At 38.2% G+C, this 15,814-nt stretch overlaps 1 protein-coding gene across 1 annotated transcript in view; it reads left to right on the forward strand.

Annotated features, from left to right (window-relative positions):
- Window positions 1–15,814, forward strand: part of PACRG (parkin coregulated) — a 496,763-nt gene that overhangs the window by 272,615 nt on the left and 208,334 nt on the right. The window contains exon 3 of the mRNA XM_045805472.2: window positions 4,115–4,286. Within this exon, the coding sequence (XP_045661428.1) occupies window positions 4,115–4,286 (172 nt within the window). The remainder of the gene's footprint in view (window positions 1–4,114; window positions 4,287–15,814) is intronic.

Genomic DNA, 15,814 nt, shown 5'->3' on the forward strand with positions numbered 1-15,814 from the left:
TGTCAACTCCCTGAACAACAGAATTTTAGACAGAGCAATGAATAAGTGATAAAGGCCACCTAGCAAATCAAACAGGGTGGTAAGCTGTGGTAAGAGGACCTCACTGATCTGAACTCTAGATGAAAGGAGTTGCCAGCAAGTGAGAGGTCTGGAGAGAAGGGGAGCTGTTCTTTCAAAGATACTCTCTAAGGAGCAATGGGTGAGACTGGGCTGGTCAGGGGACAAAAGGCACCAATGGCTCCAAAGAGCAATGCTGTGGAAGGGTGATATGAAGCAATGGGATCGGGGAGGCCCTGTTGAGACCTGTGTCAGGAGCAACCACAGGTCAGGACCCAAGAGTGTGGAGAATGGAAATAGGAAGGCAAAAATGGAAACAAGGAAATTAGTTAGGAGACTGTTGGAGTAATCAAGGTAAGGCAAGCTGGCGGCTTAAACGAAGCTGGCAATATGCAAAATGGTGGGAGAGGAAATGAAATCAGGATTTGCTTGGAGGTAAAATCAGTTGGATTACTTATGGGTTGAACACAGGATTTGAAGAGAGGAAGTCAAGGATGACCCCTAGTGCTGGGAGTGTGGTGTCAGGAGGCCCAGCATCAAGTGTGTCATATAATGAGAACAGAAAAGGAACAGGAGGGTTAGACAAAATGAAGGTCATTGGTGACCTGGGAAGGAGCACCTGCAGTGGCATGGTAGCGAAGTGTCTGAGGAGAGAAGGGGAGTGAGGACGCATAGACTACATAACTGTGGACAAGAGAAATTGGGCCGTAGCTGGCAGGAGCTCTTCAGAAACAAAAGTACATCAAAGAGAACTTGGATATATTATCAAAAACAAAACAAAACACATGTGAAAGCTCTGGACTGTAAAGGAATATAAGAGGGTTTCCCAAGGCCTAGGCCACATTCGTCACCCAAAACAGTATAACAATAAAAAGTGGAACCCAAGAAGGTATGCAACCAGCAAATAAAGTTATGTACAAAAAAATTCACCCTGTAGCAAGTAGAGAAATATCTATACTGTTTCGAGGAGTTTGTGACCTCAAAATATAGGGGCAAGTCCTTATTCCCTTGTTTAAGGCAACAGATCTACAATGACAGCAGATATGCCAAATAACAAATGGGTCAGAGGAAGAACTCGCAGGAAAAGACTTTCGGTAGAAAGGAACTGCTGTGGTCCGTGAGCTCAGAGTTAGAGACCTAGGGATGATCTTTTCCAGTTTCTCTCCCTGGGTCTTTCATTCCATTTTGCTGCCTCTTGATTCCTCCTCCTTTTTCTCTCCCTTCCTTTATTCTTTCTTCCATTGCTTTTCTTTCTTTTCAAAACTTTGGAGAATAAGAATCGTGTGTACTCTATATTTGTTGTTTTAAGACATGTTGTGACATGGGAGGGTAAAAAAATAAATGCAGGTTTCAGCTACTTAGGAAAGATACTGTTAGGGACACGTGGGTGGTTCAGTTGATTACGTCTCTGCCTCTGGCTCAGGTCATGATCCCAGGGTCTTGGGATGGAGCCCCATGTCGGATTCCCTGCTCAGTGGGGAGTCTGCTTCTCCCTTTCCCACTGACCCACTCCCTGCTTGTGCTCTCTCTTTCTCTCAAATAAATAAAATCTTTAAAATAAAAAAAAAAAAGAGAAGATACTGTTAAAACTTAATGCCAGAGGGAGGAAGAAAGTAAAAGGGTAGAAGACACGACGGTCAAACTGGTTATGACAATGTTGGTATTTGAGTAGACGAAGGCACCCTGCATTAGTAACGATAAAGGGGATGGAGACATGAGAATGAATGTAACAGTCACCAGGAGATTATAATAATGCTGAACCTCTACATGCCTAACAACATAGCCTGAGAGGCAGTATCACATCCTGCAGCTAGATAGCTTGGGTTCAGATCTCAGCAATGCCCCTCTCTAGCTGGAGACCTTAGGCAAGTTATTGAACCTCTTAGTGCCTCAGTTTCTCCACATTGAAAATGGAGATACTCATAATACCCACCTTTTAGAGTTGTCATGAGGATGAAATGAACTAATACATATAGAATTTATAATAGCATCTGGTATCATAAACACGGCATGTTTTTACTGTTGCTATTGTGGACGTTCTCAGGATTGTTGCCCCAAACCACACAAAGAAACAAATCAATGGAATTCCAAGGTAAGAAATGGCACATCAACAGTCTTAGTAGGAGATTTTTAATTTGCTTTTCCAAGTGACCTAAAGTCATTTAAAAATGTTTGAGAAAGCAGCAATAAGATTTAAACAGGCCATCTTATCTTTCAAATCATTGCCTCCCCCCCAAAAAAAGTGGTCTACATCAAAAAAATCCTGCAAAATAGAAAGGAAAAAGTAAATGTAAAACAACAACCAGGGGCCAAATAATAAGATGACAGAAGTTAAAGTAGACATAGCGATAAATGTGAATGACTTAGTATTTTAAAAGGACAAGTCCTAGATCACATTAAAATACAAAACTAAGTAATTTGCTATTTATAGGACACACATGTACAAGTGTGACAGTGGGATAGAAGAAAGAGAATTAGAAAAACATCAATAATATAGAAAAATATTATACAGATGACATTATTATGAAGTTAGGCTACAAGGTAAAATTGATAGCAACACTCTACCTTTTGGAGCTGAATGATGTAGCAGTATCTTTTTTAGTTGTACAAAATAGTGTTCTAAAATGTCTTCAAACACACAAAAATCCCTGAAGGCTGGCATTGGATATATATTCCATAAAATTTTACTATGAACAAAGTAAATTTTATGAATACACAAGGAATATAAACTAAAATTTATGTCCATATATACCTCCCTCTGGGATTCATTTGCCAAGCTCCAATTCCAAGAGGACATCTGAACATTCAACTCTTGACTGTTTACTTCCTTAGTTGGCTAGGCAGTCCATGAGCAGACTGAAGACAGACCTCCTTGGGGAAATGCAGGACATTTGATTCAACCTACGGTAGACAGTTGGAAATGTGGTGGGGGTGTTACCAGTTTCTCATCTGCAGGGTCAGGCAGGCGTGTGGCTAGAAACTCCACAAACCTGAGAGAGCTAGAAGGTATTAAAACCTCCTCATGTAAAAGGCAGTTTCTCTAAAGTCTTAATGGGCTCCTCACGTAATTATAAGGTGGTAATTGAATGCTGGGTGCATTCACAAGGACTTGAGGACCTGGGAAATTTGCACCTCTCACTGGAAACTCTGCATCCTTTGCTCTGTAAGTGGATTGTGTCCTCAGTCTGAGTCTGTTGGCTTCTTTCCATTCATGATATCACCATCACTTCTGTCACCTTGCAGGTAGCAAGTCAGGTCATGGATATTCTAGACAGTGAAGGACCCGGGCTAGAACAGATCTCCTGCAGCTCGCAACACATTATCTCTTTTCTCAACCCCAGAGATGTTGTTTCCATTAGCTGTTGGTGCTGGATGCTCTTAAAAAGATGAGAACAAGAAGTCCTGGGAGTGTTATTGAGGGAGAAGAGCTAGCAATAGAAAGTGATCTATCTCTGTTCCCAAATGAAGCAGCTGAGAGAGATTGGGATATTCTGAGTTTTGAGGTGACCTGAGAGCACCAACATTCTCCGTGTCATGCAGGATCCAGGGAAATTGACCCAATTCTATTTTATCCCTCACTCTCATACTTGCCAGGTCCTGAAAAGACACATTCCCCAGGAATATACTGGTGTGCCATCCCTTTTAGATTCTTGTTAGTAATTCAAACGCTAATCTCTCTTCAACTGTTTTTTTTTTTTTTCACTCTAACGTATATCTTTTGAACATACATACGGTGGACTTTTTGAATCCTTTTCAATATTGCATTTGTGCCAAATGGTAAAATATTAACCAAAGGACCTCCAAACAAATACCAAAATGCTCCCAATGTTGATTATTTTTCTAATCTGTTAAAATTTAAAGGTCAGTGATTATAACCCGTTGCTAATAGAATAAAGGCATGATGACGTACTTCAACTTGTTAGATGAGGTGCTTAATAAAATCTTCCCAAAGTCCCGAGAAACGTGCTCCTCCTGAGTTGGTGACAGCTCAGAGCTGGTCCGGCCATGCTTCGCCCCACTGCTGTCTTCACATGGCATTTCTTCTCTCTCCTTTCAGGTAGAAATTGAGAAGCTGGATTACCATCATTATCTGCCTCTGTTTTTTGATGGGCTCTGTGAAATGACATTTCCCTATGAGTTTTTTGCTCGGCAAGGAATCCACGACATGCTGGAACACGGGGGGAACAAGATTCTTCCTGTCATTCCACAGCTCATTATCCCGATAAAAAGTAAGTGAACAGGTGAAAAAGCATCATTCAGTTTGGAAGGTGCCGCTTTTTGACAACTTGCTAATTAAGCAATAAAACACAACAGACTGAGGCTATCCCCAGGTTTTGCGGGAGTTTTATAGATTGACTTACGAGGCCAGACATCCCAAATCTACCCTATCCCATTATTGATACTGCACTGAGGCTTCAGCACATAAATAAACTAAATTGCACAGGGTTTATACTGTTTAAAATGCTTCCCAGTAATGACAGAAGCATTAATGTTAATTTATACACACAAAAGTAAAGTATGTGTCTTTGTATTCTACGCCACCACTAACTTCCAAGTTCTTTTCAAATGATATACCTAGTTTTTAAATTACAATATAAGCCCAGTTTTATTTAGGATCTTTTAGGTAGTAGGATTCATAATTTTAAGAAAAGTCTGCAATGGAGAAGAATTAATGTTACCAAATATTTGAATTTTTTTTTTTATCTGTGATAGGTTACTTGGGGAAACTCTAGAGTAACCCTGTCATTGACTTTATTTCTTTGTTTGTAGAATGAAATGCTTTCTCTCTATGGCCAGGTTCTTCAGGCATGAATCTCTTTGGACTAGTTGTCTGAAAGCAGCCCCCTTCCAAAGCGTTTCTGAGATTTTCATTTGCCACTGAGACAGTCTATAAAGATTCCCACACAAGCCCTGCGTTGCTCTGGGTCCAGCCTCCACATCTCGCTCCACAGCTGCTGCTGGTGACCCTTATAATAGAGCCATCGTCCTGGGACAAGGCTCCAGGAGGGGATGGTGGCCTCTCCTCAGATTGGGAATGGCCAGGCCTAGGCCCTTGCCACCCACCAATCATGCCCCAGGCTCTGTGCGCACCAGAGTTATCCATCCACGCTGCTGCTGGAAAGCGGAGGGGTGGCACTGAACATCTCCTAGGCAGGGACATCCCACCTTTTCCCAGCCACAGCTGCCCTAGGCATGTGGCCTGCTTCCCCCACTGCAAGCTCTGGCTCACTCCCTAGTCCAGGATGAACCACTTCCTGGGATGATTGACCGGACACCTGCTCAATATCCTAGGATCCAGGGGAAGCCCACCCTCACTGTCTCAAAGGTGCCTTGCCATGTGCTTTGACCAAAACAGGAACTAAATAGTTCAACATAGGGTCATTTCCCACAGGCTGGATGATTTCATCTTATCTATGGTGGGCTTTTTATCGATTTGAATTAAGTATCATTAGAATTCTAGATTTTGGCCATTCTGCTGTCACTGTTTAAACTGCATCAACTCTGAAGCTTGCTCTCATGTTTCTGAGATTTTTTTTTTTGTAAGAGATCTGTAACTGACCCCTCCAAATTTCCACCAAGACATAGAAGTAAAACCAAGCAAAAGGACAGGCGACCTTCTGTGAAAAGTAACATGGAAAGAGAAGTGACACTTTAAAGAGGCTTCCTCTCCCCTCATGCATCAGCTGAGTCGAAGGGCTGATCTTTGAAGTCCTTCAGGAAGGACATATAATACTGAGTGACAGTAAAATCCTTTCCAAATGTGATTTATTCTAAGAGCTCACAATTTTTGAATATGTTAAATTCTAGCCGAAATGCTACATTTTCTAAAGCATGATGTACAAGTTTTATTGACAAATAAAAAGGCCCAGAACATTCTCCCCAGGAACTATCTTTACAGTACATGAGCCTTTGCCCCTGCACCCAGCACAATAGCAGCAACATCCAGAAATCTGTTCTTTTCTTTAAAAGAATCTGTTCTTGTTAGGATCACAGTTTTCTCAGGACTTTTTCACTCATACCTCCATTGAAAGCACTGAAGGGCAGAAAGAGAGTTTCTAAGTAATATTTTGATTATACTGTTTACGGTTAAAACATACCGAAGTAGAGCATTGCAGACCAAGGTGAATTTATTTTCAATTTTGTTTGATCTGTATTTTAAAGATATTTAAATGAGTTAAGAGAAGTGATGTGTTCTAAGGACAAAATTTACAGTACACACATACTAGAGGTAATTTGCTCACAAGTGAAAACATTATTAAGAACTCAGTAAACATGTTTTGTCAGGTAAAATGAACTGTATATGAATTTGATAATTCAACATTCCAAAGGCAATGAAAATTTATTTTGGTAGATATCAATGCTTTCCGTCCTGGGCTTCAGCTATTATATACTGACCCTGAATCTAACTTGGCTTGTTCTCAATCTACTTACATCACTAAAAGTCAGTTTTTCTCAGGAAGGAATACTGATTATGCAAGATCATGCACAGTTCTGGCACAGTGTAAAAAACATTACGTGCATAAACTAAATCTTTCAGGTGAATTCTGGATTGAAGCTAATTGATCCGGAAGTAGGCTGATGCACATAATTGGCATAACATGTAACAGGCGTGCGTACCTGATTTTTCAAGCTGTACTATTAGTATAATTTTGACTGTCTCCAAGGGCAAAAATTAACCTTACCATCACCAGCTAGCAGTTTTTGAATAGTTGTCCTCAAATTCTAACTAATATCTATACTAGTAAAGCAAAATACGTACATTCCCTGCAAGGATAAGGACTGGGTTGAGCTGCCTATCTACTTCTAGAATCTGGGGTTGAATTACAAGGCTGATCATTCTGATAGGAAAAAATGGACACATTCAGTGTCTCTAGGCTTTCTAATATGAAAACAGATAAGAAGACACTTTTTCTTTCTCCTTCTCTCTCTGGCTCAAGACCCCAAGTGCGGCCATTCAGTAATAACCAGAAGAGTGTGCATCTAAAACCTCATTCCATTTATGTTGCTTTATGGCACAGTTATAGTTGTTCCCCTTTCCTCCCACTTTCTGATTTCCACCTTCTTGGGTTATTCTGGGTCAAGACTTCAAAAAATACTGGTATAAAGTAGTCAGGGTTGACAATGGATCACTGATTGCTGAGAGCAAGAGCAAAACTTTGTAGGGCAAGGATGAGATGAACCCTCTCAGCCATGTGAACTATGGGATGTAGGTTTCCATTTACTCCATCTGGTTAGGAAAACATGAATGCATCAAAATCCAGCAGAGTAATACCAGAAAGAATCCTCTAGAAACTCTGCATATGAAACTCAGAAAGGGATTCCAGTAACGGCCAGAAGGATGAAAAGACACCAAGAGCGGTCACAAGCACCGGGTTTGGGAATCTCTGTCTTCAGGACCAGCCAGAGCAATTGCACTAACACCGCCACATGGGGCCATTCATACAAGGCTGCTGCACACAAGGAAGGAAACATCTTGAACAATGAGAGGAAGAGCATACCTCCGCAGCACTTAGTGCAGGAGCCAGGAGAAGCCCATAGAAACTGGTCTGACATCCTCAGGACTCAGGGAGATATGACATCTTGGGGACAGAGGCAGAAACCCACAAGAGGGGGGCGGGGGAAGCTACACACAAAGAAATAAAAGTAACCAGGGTTAAGAACTTTACCAACAGTAAATTCCAGACAACAGTGAGCATTGGAAGAGAGCCACCTTGGGTACGTTTCATTCTGTTCACATGAGTAAAAGACCTGATGTACATAACAAACTGCATGAACATTTTTGTAAAAAAAAAAAAAAAAAAGAAGGAGGACTCATAGGTAAATGCCTACCTGTCTCATACAAGAACTTACTGAGAATGTGCTCCAACTCTCAGGAGGTAAAGCCAAGTTAAGGACCCCGAAATGAGGATGTCATAGTGTGAAAAGCAGTTAATATTAAAAGCCACTAAATCTAGAGTTAAGTTGATGGAAAAGAGTTTCAAAACTGCATGAAATATCAAGTAATTATTTTGGAGTAATGTGTCTAAAAATCCAAGGAAATTGGATGTAAGCCTTCAAAATCATGAAAAGGATCAAAGTAGTTAAAACAGAACCTACATATTAAAATGACAAAAACTGAGTAGGCAGGAAGGAAGTGTTAAGTGTCAAAAGCATAAATAAGGTGAAAAACATGAAGTCAAATATATTAGCTATGAAAAATAACTTTCAAATTGGTTTGTGGAAAAAAACTGAATAAAAACTCCCTGTATATAAAACTAAATAATAATTGAATAGTTTAAAAATAAATGATATATTGGGACAAATAAGAAAAAAGAAGGAAGGAATAGTTATTTTAATTGTAGAAAGGTAGAATTTAATGTAAAAAAGTTTCACATGTTTAGAGGATCAATTTATATCGATAAAAATATTCTAGGTAAAGATGTAATTGGTATGAGCCTTGGTTCTTAGAAAAAACATAGCATCATGTTTAAAACAACAAACAGCTACTTAAATTAGTGTCTTTTTGCCTGTGGAAGAAGAGTAAACCTCTTGACCCTGAGAGAGTATGATGCTGGTCCTTCCTCCACTGCCTGACCTTCAACTCCAAGGTCTACAATCTTTACCAATCCAAGTAGACAGCCTGCCTCTAAAGCACCATGTCCCAAACTTCAGTGTGCGTATGAAGCACATGCAAGTGCGTATGAATCACCTGGTGAATGCAGGTCCCACATAGTAGCTGTGAGATGGGTCTGGGGACTGGATTTCTAACAAGCCCCCCTCTTGATGCTGCTGCTGCTGCTGGGTCAAGGCCAAGCTGACCAGGGCCAGGATGACACTTGACACCCCATATCCTCCCACAAGATGCTGGGAATGAGAACAAGGTAGGGAATGAGCTGGTAGAACCAGATGAATGATCATCTTCTAGCTTACAATTATGGTATCAAGAGATGTTGCTTCTTTCATGCTGTGAATAATTAGAAAAATATAATGTTAAGCTTTTAGGCCTTAAAAGTAACCATTAGTGGATTAAAATAGATGGTTATTGTATGAAGTAGTAGGGAAAGAATGAAAAATTAAGTTAAGGCAATAACTTATAAAAAAAAGCCAAGGTAGAATGTAAAAAATAAAATAAAAAAAAACAACCATAAGATGCAAAAGGACTCCCAAATAATTTGTTGTGGTTACAGATAAAAGGGAGAAATGATCATTAATCACAAGAAAAAAGTCTTGATTTGAGAACTACTTTGAGAAGTTGTTCCCACTGTCTGATTGTTCCCAACCTTATGGTTTTGGTGGAGACTGCCAGTTACCAAGTAATGATCAAAATTTAGCTCTCACAACAAAAGCAAAAATAAACCAGTGGAACTATATCAAACTAAAAAGCTTCTGCACAGCAGAGGAAATGATAAATAAAATGAAAAAGCAACCTACTGAATGAGAGAAAATATTTGCAAATCATGTATCTGATAAGAGGTTAATACCCAAAATATATAAAGAACTCATACAACTCAATAACAAAAAACAGATCCAATTTAAAAAATGAGCAGAGGATTTGAATAGATATTTTTCCAAAGAAGACACACAGATGGCCAATAGGCACATGAAAAGATGCTTGACATCACTGTCAGGAAAATGCAAATCGAAACCACAGTGAGATATCGCCTCATACCTGTCAGGATGGCTGTTATCAAAAACATAAGAAATAACTTGTTGGCAAAGATGTAGAGAGAAGGGAGCCCTTGTGCACCGTTAGTGGGAGTGCAAACTGGTGCAGCCACTCTGGAAAATGGTATAGCGTTTCCTCAAAAAATGTAAAAAAGAACTAACATAATCTAGCAATTACACTTCTGGGTATTTATCTGAAGAAGAGAAAAACACTAATTCAAAAAGATATGTGCACCCCCAAGTTCACTGCGACATTATTTATAATGGCCAGATATGGAAATAACCAAGGTGTCTATGGATGAATGAATGAATAAAGAAATCGTGTGTGTGTGTGTGTGTGTGTGTGTGTGTGTGTGTGTGTGTATACACATATATATAATGGAATATTATTCAGCCATAAAAAATGAGGAAATCTTACCATTTTTGACAACATGGATGAACCTCAAGGGCATTGCACTAAGTGAAATAAGTCAGGGAAATACGAACACCATATGATCTCATATGTGGAATCTCAAGAAACTAAAACAAAACAAAACAAAAAAGTTCATAGATAACAAAGAAGAGATTGGTGGTTCCCAGAGGTTGGGTGTTGGGAGTGGGAGAAATGGGTGAAGGTCAAAAGGTACATACCTCCAGTTATAAAATAAATACATAAAATAAATATGAATATACAAAGTAAATATATAAAAATATTAAAATAAGTCATGGGGTTGTAATGTACATCATGTTGACTATAGTTAATAATACCGTGATATTTAAAAATTGCTGAGAGTAGATATTCAAAGCATTCATCACAAGAAAAACTTTTTTTGTAACTATATGTGATGAAAGGTGTTAACTAGGCTTATTGCAGTAATCACTTTGTAATTTATACTAATCACAAAATCATTACATTGTATACCTGAAGCTAATACAATGTTATATGTCACTTACATCTCAACTTTTAAAAATTTAGCTCTCTTTCACAAACTTATCTTCTTCCCCCCTCCATCCTTACAATATAGTTATATCACAATTTTGGTCAGATTAATAATTAGTTGTTACACTATTGTGATCACATCAGTCCTATTCACTACAAATCACACATCTACTATGATTACATTTCTTTCCTTAGACAACTTGTTTTGCTTAGCATTGATAATTGTCTCTCATTTAGTTTGCTTGATTTGTATATACTTACTTTTTTTTAAAATACTTTAAGATCTAGCAAATGAATGTTACTTTCCAAATGTTCAGAACATCAATTTTCTTTCTTTTTCTGGAGTTTTGGGTCCTTCCACTCTCTTTCTGCTCCAGTCTGGTCCCAGTGACCTAACACCATTGTTATTCCTCTCTCAGGTTTACTGTCTTTTTCCTTAGCTGTTTGTCTTGTTTTCCTCATCATTTTTATAGTGCACATTTTCCAGTAGTTTCCTGTAAGTACATGAAAAGTTTAGTTTTAATCATTGCTTGTCTGGAAATCCTTCCATCATACTTATTAGTTTGGCTATGTTGAAAATAACATTCATTTGGAATTTTGAGGTCTTGTCTCCATTGTCTCCCAAGTTTTTACCTTGCTTTGAACATCTTGATGCTATTCGTGTTTTTGGTTATTTGCCTTTGGCCTGTTTCCCCCAATCTCTGAAAGCTTTCTGGATATTCTCTTTATTTCTGGTGATGTGAAATTTTATGTTGATATGCTTTGATGCGGCTGTATGTTCCTTCATTGTACTGGGAAATTTCAATTTAAGGACATATATCTTTCAACACTAGAGGCCATTCATGTATTCCTCCTGTAATAATGTTCTCCCTCTATTTTATTTCTGTCTGTAATTCCTGCATATGTATATAAATTATATATATAAGATTATTATATATAAATATATTATGCATAAATTATATATATATAATGACTTTGTGGGTTGATTCTCTAATTCTGTCTATAATTCCTGCATATATAGAAATAAATTATATATATTATTATAGTTAAATTTTAAATTATATAAATTATATATATAAATTTGTGGGTTGATTCTCCAATTTCTTTATATTTTTGCTCAGATTTCCCGATTCGGCTTAGTTCTACTTCCTGGGAAATTTCTTTAAGATCATCTTCCAGAATTTTCACTGAATATTTTGTTAGTTACTGTAACTTACTTTTATTCTAATTATTGCTTCTTAATAGTGTTTTGTTCTCTTCTTTATGAATCCATTATGTTCATTCTCCTCTCTCTATATATATATGTTTATTATAGGTTTGCAGGATCTGGTATTTGTTTGGTTAGAGATTTTTGGCTTCTTACCTTATTCTTTATTCATTCTGTAACAATGAACTTTCTCTTTACTAGCTCTTAAAACTCTTAATCCTACATGCAGATCAGCAGGACAGTATACTGGCTAAGAGCATAAACTATGGAATCAGACCAGCCAGCTTCGAATCTGGCGGTACCATTTAGTAGCCATTGGACCCAGGGCAAGTTGCTTTACTCCATGTGACACCATTGCTTAATCTATAAAATGAGAATAATATTATTATTATTAATATTATATGACATGCCAACTCATTGTATGAAGCTAGCATAGCCTTGATAGCAACAATTTCATTATAGGACATTATAAGAAGGAATCTTCTAGGACAATCTCATCCATGAACATCGATGAAAAATTTCTAAACAAAATTGTTAGAGAACTGAATCCATCAATATATAAAAAGTACAGTATCTCATGGCAAAGTTGGTTTTATTATAGGAACATAAGAGTGGCTTAACAATAGAAATATCAGTTAATGCAATTTACGTTAGTGTATTAAAGGGTTATTAAAAATTACATGATCATTTCAAATGATGGCAAAATGCATGTGATAAAAACCAATACCTATTTGTGGTTTTGTTTTTAAATATTATCTATTTATTTGAGAGAGAGTGAGAGGGAGGGAGAGCACAGAGGGTGAGTGCAAGGGAGAAGCAGACTCCCCCACTGAGCAGAGAGTCCAACATGGGACCCTGGGATCATGACCTGAGCCAAAGGCAGACACTTAACCGACTGAGCCACCCAGTAGCCCCCCATTTGTGTTTTTAAAACAAACTAAGAATAGAAGAAAATTCTCCTTAATATGACAAAGGGAATTTTATCAATCACAACAGGCTAGGTTATGTTGAAATAACAACCAATCTCCAAAATCAAAAAGCTTAAAACAGTAAGTGGCTTAGAATGAAGGTCTATTTCTTGTATGTGCTAAGTGCCTATTGCAGGTTGTCAGGGGGGATCTTGTTCACAGCAATCGCTTAGGGGCCCAGCCTGATGGATGTCACTGCTGACAGCACCGGAGGAAACAAGAGGTCCAAAGGATCTCTTTCTGGTAACAAAGTGCTCCATCCTGGAAGTAACGTATTTCATTTATATTCATTACTCATTGGCCAGATCTAGTCCAGAGCCCATCCAACCTCAGCAGGCCAGAAAATGCAGTCATACCGTGGACATTATGAATAAGATATTTTAAAGTCTATATACTCTTGAAGAGTATTTATTCTGACAGCTAACCTGTTCAACATAAATTTCAAACTTTGTCTCCCTGTGAGGGACAGCAACCAAAGTTCTTCCCTCCCCCAGCTTTGGCTCAACATCTGGGCCTGCTGGGATCTCTCCCATGTATATAACCCTTAAGAATTAGCTAAAGCCGGGTTTTCATGCACGTTCTTATTATACCTGCTGTTTAGGTCTCTTTCTTCCATAATTACCCCCACACATACCGGCTAACTTTCTACCTGCTGTGCTGTCCCAAAAGTCTCACCTCTTAACATCTCAAGCCAGTATTCCTGCTATTATCTTATGCCCCGGGCCACACACGTTAGCTCTTGGAGGCATGAAGCTTTCAATCCTCAAATCTTAACTGATACGCCTCCCTCTTTCAAGGACAGACTCTCCTCTACTTTCAGCCTACTTTAAATTCTTTGGTATGACCTTCAAGGATTCCTTGTAAATATCTGGCTGCAAATTGTTTTTGACCTTATCTCTTATTACAATTGACCCTTGGACAATGCGGAGTTTAGAGGCGCCAGCCCCCCCGCCCCCCCCCCCCCCGCATAGCTGAAAATCTGTTTATAATTTTTGACTCCCTCAAAACTTAACTATTAATAGTCTTCTGTTGACTGGAAGACTTATTGATAGTATAAACACACAATTAACACATATTTTGTATGTTATAAGGATATATACTATATTATAATAAAGCAAGCTAGGGGAAAATGTTAAGAAAATCATAAGGAAGAGAAAATATATTTATAGTACTACACAGTGTTTATTGAAAAATCTGCATATAAGTGAACCCCTGCCGTTCATGTTGTTCAAAGGTCAACTGTATTTCCCTTTGTGTGCCCTGTTAGCTATAGGCAAACTAAATGTACCATAAGATTTCTTTTCTAATTCTGTACCTTGTCTTTCTTTTTAAAATGCCCACTGTCACATCCCCAGGGCCTCAGTGGTAAGGGACCTTCAAGGCCTAGCTCAAATAGGAATTGTTCTGTGGCGCCTCTTCTGTTTCTTCTCTCCCTTGCTTACCCTAAACTCCCACCCTCTCCCCACCCCACTTTTTCTCCCCCACAGAACTTTATATCTTCCTTTCTGTGTCCCATAGAACATAATCCAAGTAAATAATATATTCTCAACAGCACCTAATAGGCTTGCTAGTACATCGTCAATGCATCAAAATACTTGCAAAATTAATTTGATCAGGTGCATAACTGCCATCCATACGAAAATTTGTATAGGTGTCATTATCAAAAGGGAAAAGTGGCCGTTTGGGCTTGCCACTATAATGTATATCATACAAAAACTATTTTGTAAAAATCCCTAATATGAAAAAACAAAGAGTATAATGACATAATGTTTTCCATCTACTAGAGAAATTATGTAAGTGGTGAGTGTAATTTTTTGTTTATTCATCTTGCATTCTCTCATGTGATCCTGTTTATAAGCAGTAACATACATTCGTGAGATGGTCTAGTAGGAGGCAAGTCGACTCCAGCTGCTAAAGAATTACAGAAATATCACTGATCTACAAATAGCACATAAGACAGTGGCCTCATTAGGAGAGCTCTAATGAGTTGAGGTCACCCAGCTATAAAGGATAAACATGCACAGACACAGCTAAAGCAACTTAACATTTAAGTAGCAATAACATTTTAAAAAGCAAGATATTCTTGTTGAAGAATACTCAATGGAAAAAATATACCAAGTAAGGATAAAACATGAGAATCTATATCACAATATAAAAAATTGTTTTGAGAATATACCAAGTAAGGATAAAACATGAGAATCCATATCACAATATAAAAAATTGTTTTGAGAATTCTGTTTAATTAGAAAGGAGCAAGTACATCTGAAATGCATTACTCTTTATTTATGATCTAATAACTTTACTTATCTACCTAGAAATTTTCCAGGTAAATTATTTTTAAACTGATACTATAAAAAAGTAATGATGTTTGATTTAAGAAGAAAATACCTAATTTGTACTGGAAATATGGAAAAGAAGTGTATTAGGATTATTTTGGTTACAAAATGCAAAAAAATAAAAACCAAAATGATTCAAATTGTCAGTCAGGTTTGCTTGATAACTCACGTAACAGAACAATCCAGAGATGGGTCTTATTACAAGCATTTCAAGCATGGCTCACCACTGTTACTCTCTGCTTTGTTTTATGCAAGATCATCTTAAAGCTGGCTCCCTTCTTGGGCCCCGGGTGTTCCAGGTAGATCCAGGGATTACATGCTTACTTACGTACATTTATAGGAAAGAGAAAGTGTTTTTGTCCCTGAATTTCCAGAAAAAGTAAAAGTCAAAGATTCACTGTGATTATACCGCCTAGGGGCACATGCCCAGCCTTGAACTGTGGTCAAAGAATGGAACACATTGACCGAATTAACCTAGTTCATGCAACCTGCCCATAGTACAGGTTGGGGGAAAGGAGAAGTTAGTTTCCACAAATAACATTAAATTCTATGTCAAAGACATTTACTGAGCACCAAGTATCTAAAGCTCCCCAGCATTTCTCTTATGCAGTTCTGTGGAAGCATGGGACTAACACTGCCAATGGGCTGTGAATGGAAGAGGTGTGTGTTCCCTCCAAACTAG

This window comes from Ursus americanus, chromosome 11 (assembly GCF_024610735.1).
Source record: "Ursus americanus isolate L20-20 chromosome 11, mUrsAme1.1.p, whole genome shotgun sequence".
Classification (NCBI taxonomy): domain Eukaryota; kingdom Metazoa; phylum Chordata; class Mammalia; order Carnivora; family Ursidae; genus Ursus; species Ursus americanus.